At 43.7% G+C, this 12,451-nt stretch overlaps 1 protein-coding gene across 1 annotated transcript; it reads right to left on the reverse strand.

Annotated features, from left to right (window-relative positions):
- Positions 1-2,534: 2,534 nt before the first annotated feature.
- Positions 2,535-12,428, reverse strand: LOC130411831 (uncharacterized). The gene has a single exon (XM_056736787.1). It carries the CDS (start codon positions 12,426-12,428, stop codon positions 7,911-7,913), a length of 4,518 nt encoding a protein of 1,505 aa, XP_056592765.1. The 3' UTR covers positions 2,535-7,910.
- Positions 12,429-12,451: the final 23 nt, after the last annotated feature.

The raw sequence follows: 12,451 nt of genomic DNA on the forward strand, positions 1-12,451 counted from the left end.
TACAGCACATCTAGAGAGAGAAAATCACTGAATCTCTATAGATGTGTTTCAATCAATCAATGAAAAGTGTTCAAGTGATTTCATGATTAACTTTACATGGGATTGTTGTTTCCATTGTTCTCCAGTGAGTTTCCGACACGAATCTCTGCTCCACTGGTTTCAGCAAAATATCCTTCTGATCTAGCAGTGATGATCACTGTACTGATGTTATAAACATCCAAGAGGTCCAACCTCCACCATGGGTTACTCTCAGATAACGTAGAAGTGCAGTGGTTAGAATCATATTGACCGTTTCTGACACCATCTATGGCATTCTGAGCTGCCCAGATAGAATATGTGGAGGACTGTGTAGTTGTTCCATTCAATGCTAATTTCTCTAGAAAATATAAATACAAAGACTGCTGTGTGTGTTCCTTTTTTATTGCTTTCTAACAATGAAAATTGTAAAAGTGCTATATAAATAAAGTTGAGTTGAGTTCTATCAGTTTGATTCACACAACATACATAAACAACACAGTTAAACAACTTTTCACATTGAAATATCTCTCTGAGCTCCGTTTAATGTTGATCATTTCATAACAAGAATGTTTCACTCTTTTTCATAGACTCAAACCATAAATTGGCCATCCTAACCATCCTAACTTTGAGACAATTTGAACCATTAAAAACATTTAACTAACAGTGTAAAGTGGGTGTAGTTATGTAATGATGTTTCAGCTCTACATTTTATGTTTAAATACACAAAACGTCTTGGTTACGTATGTAACCTCAGTTCCCTGATGGAGGGAACGAGACGTTGTGTCGAGAACGACAGATGGGGTTCGCCCTTGAGAACCAAGCAACTCTGACTACTATAGAAAAGGCCAATGAAAATTGGCGAATTTAATTTGCATGCCGGGCTCCGCCCGCCGGATATCCGGTATAAAAGGAAGCCGGCGTGCAGCATTCATTTACCTCTTGTTCTGAAGAGCCTGAGATCCTCTCACGACTGCAGCAGAATTCGATACGTGTTTGTGGCATAAGGGACACAACGTCTCGTTCCCTCCATCAGGGAACTGAGGTAACATACGTAACCAAGACGTTCCCTTTCTGTCGGTCTCTCGACGTTGTGTCGAGAACGACAGATGGGGTTATCTATGGAAAACGCCACAAACGCTGTATCGCGTCACAATCTCAGCGAAGCGACTGTAACAAGCCTGGGCGTGTCAGCTCGAAGCTTTCGTGAAACTTGTAACCTTCCAGTGTGGTGGTCGGGGGGTTCCAGAGCTTTCTGGGAGAAAGATGGGTACAGCCCTGACCGGTAACCTTTCACGGACGGGGCCTTAGCTCTCTACAGGCGAGAGGCGGTCCGGCTCGGGTTTACACCGGAAAAAGCGCAATTCTTAATCAGAGAAGCGCTGCAGAGGCCACCTCCTACCCGTGGGGAGGAATATGGTGGAGATATGATATGGTCTCGTCCTTGGAGGAGAACGCATGGAACGGGCGGACTGGGTAGTACCGCGAGGTGTAGGTCCACCTGGGGAAGCTCATGGGTTACCATGTGTGGGAACCATTGTCATGAGGGTATAACAGACGGAACAGCCCACGGTGGGGCTGTTACTGCGTCCGATAGCACAGGTCTGGTTAGAACTATCTGTGATAGGTCATAAGGTTTCCCGGCCTAAGGGGGAAGGCTGCTCTGCCCAGCCAACCCCCAGGAGGTGCTTGCTTAGTGATGGATGGAAGCCTGTTCTTAACCAGTGTCTGGGTAAGAAGGAAGGTTGGTGAAGTACCAATTTTCTTAGCCATGTGTTTGGGTAAGAAGAAAAGGGTAGATAGCACACTGACCCAACCTCTTGGAGGGTGGGAAGGTGATTTCGCAGGCATACGCCCCCCCGGATGCCAGTCCTACATGTCGCCACGCAGGACGTGGGCTGACACCGGGTTTACGCGAAGGTTGTTAACCCTTGCGGAGGTGTATGGGCGTAGCCCAACCGTAGCTCTACAGATGTCTGCTAGAGAGGTGCTTATGCCAGTGCCCAGGAGGTGGCTAAACTCCGGTGGAGTGAGCCCTCCCTGCCAATGGGCATGGGAGATTCTGAGATCGAAATGCCGTCGTAACGGCATTCACGACCCAGTGCGCCAGACTGTGCTTGGAGACAGCCTTCCCCTTCTGCTGTCCTCCAACACAAACTAGGAGCTGGTCAGAGCTACTGAAGCTCTGCGTGCGGTCCAGGACACAACACGGATGGGGTTGGGTCTTCCTCCCCAGTGGGGAGCGCCTGCAAGTCCACCACTTGGTCCCCGAAGGGAGAAGTGGGAACTTTGGGCACGTATCCGGGCCTGGGTCTCAAGATAACGTGAGAATTACCAGGGCCGAATTTAAGTCAATCCGGGGACACAGAGAATGCTTGGAGGTCCCCTACCCTCTTGACGGAAGCGAGCACCAACAGGAGGGCTGTCTTACTCAGGTGAGGAAGATCGGAACCTCTGAGGGGCTCTTGTTGTGGAAAATGTTGATCTTCTAGCTCAAAAAATTGCTCAGACAAGGAAGGTCCAGGTGTCAAAGTTTCAACTTTATTTGTACAAGTCAAACAAAGTGAGATGTTCCAAGTCCCCAAAACATCTGAAAACTTGGTGTTTTCCAGCCTCTACTTATAGTGAAACTTTTCAAAGGTGAACCAATCAGGTAATTACCCGTTATCAACTTTATTTTTTATCATCCTAACTGTCCTTGTCTGCCACCATTATCTTTAGGCAACAAGGTTTCATGTCTAATAGTGGAATCTCAACCTTGACTTAATTTTTTAAAAAATAAGTTGTGCCATCTGGCTTTTCAAAAATGAGCTGTGCTATAATTTATTTGGGTCTGGCCTTCACACCATCCCTGGATTTTGTATTACTGAAAATGATTAAAATAGTTCATAAAGTCAAGAATCATGCATAAATGTATTGATTATATCATTCAAACAATCTTATCGTTCCAATACTCATCTCTAAGTTAATGTGATTTCTGATCTACTCTCTGATCTACTCCAATACTCATCTCTAAGTTAATGTGATTTCTGATCTACTAACACGTCTTTGTTACAAACATTCCTATGAATACTTCTTTATAATCGGGGTAAATAAAAAGCCCCATAGTACACAGAATATGATCAGAATTATACACAATATATTCCCCCCTTTGGGACTCCGTAAGAGTCCCACACATGATTATTACTAACATAGGAGGAATTTCTACTTAAAATATGTGTTCTACAAAACGAATATATGTGTACTTCAAAATGAATATATGTGTGCTTCAAAACGAATATATGTGTGCGTGAGCAAGAATAATCAACAGTAATGATAATAGTTATTGCCTTAAAAGGACATGCTTATAAGCTATAAAAATAGAAATCCATCTGACCGATTAGGTTATCTCGTAACACGGACAACTCCTGCTTGTTACCATTTACTTAATAACAATGCCCTCTGTATTAGATTGCAAAAAATTGATCGTCTCTGACTGAGTATACTACCATCTGATGGTGAGGAGCAGGTCTAGCAATCCTCCTTACCGCCTGCATTATGCAAGGCCAAAGACACAGTAACATCAGAATTGGCGCCACAATGCAGATTATCAACATCAATATATTATGCAAATTGGGAAATATGTTGTTAAGCCAGTTCCATATCCAATTATCTGAATCTACTTCATCCTTTGCCATCATGGCAGAAAGCATTGAAATATTTTGTATTCCTTGTTCGATGAGATGTCCATCTGCATCGTTGTCTGGTATGTATGTGCAACAAGTCTCTCCAATCATAGCACAAACACCTCCTTGCGATGCAGTAAGTTGATCCAATACCAAACGATTCTGAAGAGCAGTAAGACGTAATCCTTGTAATTCTTCCTTGATTCCTTTCATCATGAGTTTTGTTGTGTTGATGAATGAAGAAAACTCATATCTAGTGATTTCCAAACCAGTCATCAGTGATTCTACTCCTATTGCTGGAGCAAATGCAACCGCAATCTTTTCTGCAACTGTCCATATGTGATGATTTTTTGGCACTGGGCTGTCTGTTAGGAAGTTGAACAATCCTCTTCTCACACGCCGTTGACTGTTCATTGCTTGATGAGGCAAGATAATAACTCCTCCATGTAACTGAACCAAAGCACACAGTCCTGTCCAGTTCTTTGGTAGTGACAAATATATTTGATAGCCACAGAGCCAATAGTATCCTTCAACGACTCCAGTTCCCTTGCGATCAGGAACATGCACAGTTGAGCATGATGGACATTTTGCTCGTCCTTTTTCGGAAGTAAGAAGATATTGGTAGGTAACAAGTGGCTGTGGTACTTTATGAGTAACGGTGAAAGTTGTAACAGGGGGATTTAAGTCGTCTGCATACCGAAGACAGGCCATACAACTTTGTTTCACCGATTTGCTTATAGGCTTATAGATGTCTGAACATTTTTGCTCTGGTATCGTCCCCAAAGCATGACTTCCTGACTTTCTTTCATAACAGACTAGATAGTTAGGGACATGTTTAACAGTTGCTATCTGAGCAAAAAGTCTATTAGAAAGAGGGTGTGGAATCCAAGTGTCGTGCATCATATTCTCATCAATTTGGGGTAACTTTAGTCCTATTTCTTCTCGTAATTTAGCGTCAAGGCCTTTCTTTCGTCCAGCAGCTGCTACTGCAGCCTTGGCTGCTTCAAATGTGTTGTTGGGATTCTGATGTGGCCACCAATCCCCTCCGGTGGTGCTGTGAGGAAAGTGAGCACAAACATAACAGTGTCCGGCAGCATTCATTCTTACGGTATGATTCGTCAACCTCCACCACATGTTAGTAGCATAATGATGAGGGGGATTGGGGTGTTCCATCCATGCGTCGGAAGGCTGTCTCATCTTGCTGTTGACACTTCGTCTTTTCTTTTGATGCTTTGACTCAGACTCTGGAACCAGTAGATCGCCGAAGAAATGTTCAGATGATGTACCATTTACTCCACAGTCCACCCGTCCCAAGGTAGTGTTCAAGACGTCCATGTCATTTGGATCCATATTCATGCCGTTTCTCATAATAATTGGTATTATTATTACACATGTTAAAATGAACATCATAGAAGCTATGCCTCGCTCTCCGCACAGTCCTCGAAACCCCCTGGGATGCCATGGGTGTCGCTTTCCTTCCATTGTGATAGCTGCTACGGTTCAATTCACCTCGTATCCTTCGGTACGATAATTGAAGATCATCCACTGACCTGGTTTTAACCTGGATCCCGCTTTGAATCGTGTATGACAATTATGTGGTTTTAATGTCAAAATCCCTGTATGTAGGTTAATTGAGGGCCAAAGCAAATATTGGGTGTACACAGTCAAAGTCCAACTAGGTTTTCTTTCAGTCCATGTATCCTCTTGTGTTGAAGTAAATCCTACTGCCAGTATAGCATCATCCCGCGGTAACAATCTCAAAGTGTCTATCTGTGACTGTGGTTGTCTTTGTCCTGAAAATGCAGACACATAACCAGAGATCACCAAGTCATAACAACACTGTCTCTCAGTACATTCACTTCTTGATGGAAAATAGAGCGATGTCCTTCTTATTCGGTCCGCAGGTAGTTGTCGGTGTGGAGAATCGATCATATGATATGGCCTGAACTTCTCAGCAAACTGCTTAAAGGCAGCTGACATCAATCATGTATTCCTTTTTTAGGTCTAGTTTCTTGGGTAATGTGCACACTGGTATTCCCACTCCGTGATAGGTAAGTTGTGACGTGTAGTTGTCAAAATGTTCTGCGCTCGATTTATAACTGGTCGTTGTCCAGGTTGTGTAAAGAAAAAGACAATAGTTATTCCAGCCAGGTTGTCGTAATAGGCTTGAACAGCGACTGAATGTCCTACGGCCAGAACCGCTGGATCTTGTTCCAGTATTTGTCGTGCTGCTGGTCCTAGGTGTAGTCTGGGGTACCACGGTCGTGAAGGATGTAGCACCACTCTCTCACTCCAGTGTTGTTGCCTTCCCCATGCGTATTCTTCCTCCTGCAGTGGAAGGCGTCGTTTCCACCCTATCTTAACCTCCTGTCGTCTTCTGTATCTCGCTGCTGACGTCAGTTTGATGATCCCCTGCAACTCTCTCCCAGGAACACACCCAGTCTTGGCCTCTATATTGTGATAATAGTAGCAGAAAGAGAGAAAGAAAGAAAGAAACACATAATGCATGTCCCTCTTATTGTCATTTTGGGATCTGCCATGGGCAACAAAAACAAGGGGAAAGGGTTTTTTGCCAAAAACAACAAACAAAACATCAGCTATCTTCCTACCTATTTATATCTAAAAGAATATAACTACGCTACACGCCCCAAAAGGAAATACAATTCTAGACTTTCTCCCTTTCTTATATACAAACAGAGTCATAATAGCAAAATAAAAGTGGCACCCTTTTTCTGGTTTGGTTGTTTAACAAGCTAAGGGGTCTCAGATTCTTCACATTTGTCCATTGCTGTAATCATGGTTAACATAAATGCTTCAGAGTCATGTTGCACATTTATCTCTGTATGCAGTAACATTTGTCTAGCTGTGGCCTTAACCAACAACGATCTTAGTGTGGGGAGAACACAACAGAACAATATTGCAAAGATCATTAATACAACAGCAATCGTTATTCCTACTTTGGTCAGCCATTTTCCCCAGGACCCAAACATTGTCTCAAACCATGTCCCAAATGCCACATCTCTTCCTGCATTAGCCGTTATTTCATCTCTAAGGTTTTTCAACTTCTCCATAGCATGAGTAAAAGATCCATCAGGGGCAGTGTTATTAGGAATGTAAGTACAGCAATCTTCTCCAAACATTACACAGACTCCTCCTTTTTCAGCTAATAACCAATTCAGAGCTTGTCTATTCTGCCATGCCATTTTACTTGTTGGGGCTAGTTGTTCTCCAAGAGCTTTAAGTGCATCATTTGTGTAGTTAATAAACCTTTGTTGATTGTAATACAGATAATTTATCCATTCTGTGTTCTTATTTGGGGTAATCCATACAAAAATAGACTCAAATCCAGATTTAACTTCATCTCTTGCTTTAAACTGGTGTGGGATATTTCTAGGTTGACCAATGGCATCTATGTAAACATTTGGGTCACTCTGATAGGCCCTTTTCACTATTTTCTGTTTTGGCTCACTTTTAACATTCTCATTCGGATCCCATGTGATCATAGTGGCATCTTGTATTAGCTTTACTCTTGCACATAATCCTCTCCAGTGTTTTGGTAGTGTTGGTCTTAGTTTGCCTCCACCACAAACCCAAAAGTAATCAGCTATAGCATTAGCCTGATTTTCATACGATTCAATCAAGGGCCACCCTATTGTCATTTTTGGGCAATTTTCCCATCCTATCACTGTGAAATTATCTGAAATTGTAGCGGAAGCAAATTTATTATTCCATTGTCTTATTATCCCCTGCTGCCCTCTCATAGTCTTATCTAAATGCCAAATAGTTATACAATTCCCTTCAAAAATTCCCACATTATTGCCCTCTTTTTCATTTGTGCTATTGTAACATTCGTACTGCAATGTATAATCTATTTCATAAACTGCGGGAACTTCAATCATATTTGTTGGGATCCTCACATCAATATCCATACACTCCTCTCCCCATAATGAATGAGCATAGTAACGTTCCCTATTTTCACGGCCTGCCAGGGCTAAACATTCTGCATGGCAAAAAGGAACAGTGTTTCTCTTGGCACTGCAGTGCCCTGCATAATGTCCAGCGCAATGTCTGTAATCATATGGGTTTGGTACAACGAACAGTTTGCTCAATGGTGACGGGGTGCAAAACACGCAACTATCCATGTACGACTGGTCCACTGTGAAGTGTGCCCACCTGTACCATTCATTTTGAACAGCAATGTCCCAAAGTCTCTCATACTGGGGCGCTTCATCACATGTTGAACTCGTAGGGTGTCCATTCAAGTGCTGACAAGTCAATTGTTGGGAACTCTTCTGCCAGTAGTTGTTCGTCGGATAATTCTGGGCTGGCAAACTCTCGGTCTGTGGTATGGTCTGCACCAAGCTCATCAAGAGTAGTACCGTGACCATAAGGTCCTGCATCTCCCTCCCGACCTGGGCCCGGCCGTGGTTCACCGGCGCCTGTTGCGGTTGGGGTGGTGTCTGGTTCTGGTCTATGGCGGCTATCTCGAGCTGCACTATGTTCCCCATGTATGTCAGGATCGTATAAAGTCCTGATAGCATGTTCCTCCGGGTGTCTCTGTTCTGTGCTCTGTCTTGGCTCGTCGGACTCCTGCTCTGGCTGTGATGCGTGCTCTGACTGTGCCGGCTCTGGCTCCTGGTGTGGCTCCTCCTGCTGTGTCCTCTGCTCTGGCTCGTGCTGTGGGAGCTGCTCCGGTCCCTCAGTTGCCCTCGGCGTCTCTGGCGCGGACTCTGGAATCCCCTCAGGGGTTCTCTGACTATCATCTTGGCTCTGACCTTCGTCTGAAGTCTCCGATAGGTCCTCGGCTTCCTCGTCAGGTTGCTCAGGATCTCGCCGTCGCAGTTGTGGTACTCTGGTGCAGTGATTCAGATGGTACCAGGTAGTACTCCCCTCCACTTGTACTGCCGTTGGTGTTGCTCTTGTGACTGTGTAGGGCCCCTCTCGTCTTGGCTCATTCCATTTTCTTCTGAAGACTCTTAGATACACTTTGTCTCCTGGTACGATTGCACATGGAGCTTCTTCGTCCTCTCTAGGCCCTCGCCGTTGCTCCTGTGAAGATATAGCCTCATGTATAGCAGTTAATTGTCTCATGTAAGTTCTTAACTCAACTTGCAGCTGTTCCAAAGGCGGTCCATCATATGGGCCTCTTAAGTAGGGCACCGGCATAGGCCTACCCGTGAGCATCTCATGTGGTGTCAAATTTGTAGTCCTGTTAGTTTGCATGCGATAGTTCATTAGTGCCAGAGGTAGGGCATCTACCCAGTTCAACTTGGTGTCTGCACAGATTTTACTAATCTTTGCTTTTAAGGTTCCGTTTGCCTTCTCAACCATTCCTTGAGATTGGGGATGGTAGACACACCCTAGCCGCTGTTTTATTCGCAACTGTTGCAAGACAGTTTTTACAGTTCTTTGAATAAATGAGGAGCCGTTGTCCGAACTGATCTCAGAGGGAATTCCAAACCTGGGAATCACTTCTCTCGTCAAAAACTTTATCACAGTCCCAGAGCCCTGGTCTGATGATGGCACAGCTTCCACCCATCTGCTGAATCTATCTATTATCACCAACATGTATCTCTTCCCTCTGACTGACTTGATCATGTCGACATAATCCATTACCAAGTGTTTAAAAGGTCCCTCGGGTACAGGGATGTGTCCTATAGGTGCTGAAGTCCCTTTTCTCACATTGTTCTGAGCACAAATATCACACCCTGTTAGAAAATCATCCACTGTCGCTTGCAAATAAGGTGACCAATATCCTTGTTGCTTGATTTTTCTCAGTATCTCATTTCGACCGCAATGATCAAATCCATGTGTCTCAGAAATTAACACAGTCAATAGAACATGTGGTGCAATGATTAGTCCTTCATGAGATCGCCATACTCCATTTACATCTCTTGTGGCCCCCCTTTGCTGCCATACTGATTGTTCAACAGCACTTGCCTGCTCTTGTATGCGAGCAAGGTCTGTAATTCGGGGCTCGGGTTGTATTAACACCATGGGGGCCATTACAGCAACTTGGCACCCTGAGGCTTTTCTGGCCTCTGCGTCGGCAGCATTATTTCCTTGTATTACAAAGTCATTTCCCTTTTTGTGAGCTTGGCACTTAATAATACCCAAGAGTTTAGGTTGCATCATAGCTGAAATTAACTGTACTATCTGCTCAGCATGCTGTATTGGGGAACCATCACTTTTCCTGAACCCTCTTTGTTTCCAAACTGCTCCATAAAGATGACAAACTCCATGAGCATATGCAGAGTCTGTATAAATATTTACAACTTGCCCCTTTGCTAGCTGGCAAGCTGTGGTCAAGGCTTTCAACTCAGCCAGTTGTGCTGAACATGGCTGTTCACACTGCTGAGAAATTACAGGAAGAAATTCATTTCCTTCTCGTTTGACCACAGCAAAACCAGCATGATTTCCTAAATGGTCTCTGAAGCAGGAGCCATCTACAAAGTAATCAGCCGCCGCATTTAGTATGGGCGTAGACTCTAAATCTGGTCTAAGACGGGTAAACGCCAACGATTCAGACACACAATCATGTGGCGTGCCTTCATTATCCAGAGGTATGTAATTTGCTGGGTTTACAGTAGCACAATATTTTAATGTTACATCAGGATATGTCAAAAGAGCTGAATATGCCAGGGTTCTGGCCTGTGTTAAAACAAATCTACCTTGTTCCAACATTTCAACCACCTTGTGATGTGCATATATTATCACAGGGTATCCCATGGTCAAAGTAGAAGCCTTCTCATAAGCATAATATACAGCTGCAAGTCCTTGATAACAAGGAGGATACCCCTGTGCTACACTGTCCAACTTTGTACTATAAAAGGCAATGGGCTGTTTTCCCCTCCCCTTACAAGTCTCCTGCATCAATACTGCAGAGGCATATCCCTCTTTTCTGTTAGCTACATAGAGGTGAAAGGGTTTTGTATAGTCAGGACTTGTGAGAGCTGGAGCACTTTGCAGTTCTCTTTTAATGGATTCAAATGCTATTGTCGCATCATTATTCCATGTTAGTGTGGTTCTCAGATTTTGCTGCCCTGCCTGTTTCATTAAGGCTCTTAATGGGGCAGTTTTGATTGCATAATCCTCTATCCAATCTGAGCTGAATCCAGTCATGCCCAGGAATGTCATCATATGACCAACAGTCTGTGGAAGCGGCACTTTGCTAATTCCTTCCAATTGACTTTGTGATATTGCTTTGGTTTTATATGCAATTATTCTTCCCAAGTATTCTACCTGGGGAAGACAATACTGCAGCTTTGTCTTGGAGGCTTTATGTCCTCCTTCTGCCAATTTAGTCAGAACCTTAATGGAATCTCTGTGGCATTGCTCAAGTGTAGGGGCACAGATCAACAAGTCATCCACATACTGGAGAAGTGTACTGTCCAGTACTAGATCTTCCAGATCAGCTTTTAACAGCTGATTAAATATGTGAGGGCTATGGCGGAACCCTTGAGGGACCCTTGTATAGGATATTTGCTTCCCCTCATAAGTAAAGGCAAACAAATGCCTGCTGCTCTCTGCCAATGGAATGCTGAAAAAGGCAGAGCACAGATCAATCACTGTAAAATACTTAGCATCAGGCGGCACATTTGTAAGCAGGGTGTGAGGATTCGGAACTTCTGCTGGCCAATCTTCTACTATGTCATTGACTGCCCTTAAATCATGCACCAAGCGCCATTTTGCTTTATCCGCTTTGGTAACTGGCAATATAGGGGTGTTACAAGGACTGGATGTCTCAAACAGCACTCCTGCTGTGGTTAGTCCTTCTATAGTACCTCTGATGCCTTTTATTGCCTCAGGTTTTAAGGGATATTGGTACTTGTGTGGCAACTTAGCCCCTGATTTTGTCTTAATGACTATAGGGCTAGCAGATTTTATCAGCCCAACATCTGTGTCATGTTTTGACCACAATTTTTCCGGAACTAATTGCTCCATTTCTTCAATTAGCTCCGTTTGTTTCATCTCTTTTTCTAGGATGATTTCCGAACTCATGTTTCTCTGATTATTGACTTCCACCTCTCTAGGAGTTCCCTGCATAATTGTTGCACATGCAATTTTCATGAAATGTTTATCTGCTGAAATAAAAATTAAGGGGTTGTCTGTGCTTTTCCATTGTATTCCCTTGGCTTTCTTCATCATTGGGCCTATTTCTTTGTTCTCACTTCCCTGCTCTAAATATAATGTTATATGGGGGACTGAATTTGGGATCTGGAACCATTCTTTAATAAAATCATTCCTGTCAACTTGTAATGCCGCTCCTTGTGGTCCTACAATTATGTGCTGTGAAATGAGGGGAACTTTCTTGTCTTTTGTTTCTTGCAACCACTTTTTCTCTATGTCTACTCTTCTCAGTGGGTCATATATCATGGTACAGTGGAATTCTAATTCAGGTAGCTTAGGATCTCTTAGTTGTTGTTTAACAAACTTTTCCCATTTTTGCACTGTCTTTCCTACCTCTTCCTCTAAATCTCCTATCCAGTAGGCATTGGCCTGGGGGGCTGTGACTACCATTTGCCTAACTCCCTTGCTGCTTATGTAAATACCTTCAGGGGAACATGATATTTGTAGCTTTAGTTTACATAGGGCGTCCCTCCCTAGCAGATTAACAGGGGTCTGCTCTGATACTAAAATAGGCAGAGTTACTTCTTTGTCCTTTGTCCTCAGACGCACTGGAGCCGTTATTGGAATTAGCTGCGTTTGCCCGGAAAATCCTACTGTCTTTGTGAACTTGCCAGACATGGGGAGGTGTGAGGCATGCCTTG

This window comes from Triplophysa dalaica, chromosome 1 (genome assembly GCF_015846415.1).
Source record: "Triplophysa dalaica isolate WHDGS20190420 chromosome 1, ASM1584641v1, whole genome shotgun sequence".
Taxonomy (NCBI): domain Eukaryota; kingdom Metazoa; phylum Chordata; class Actinopteri; order Cypriniformes; family Nemacheilidae; genus Triplophysa; species Triplophysa dalaica.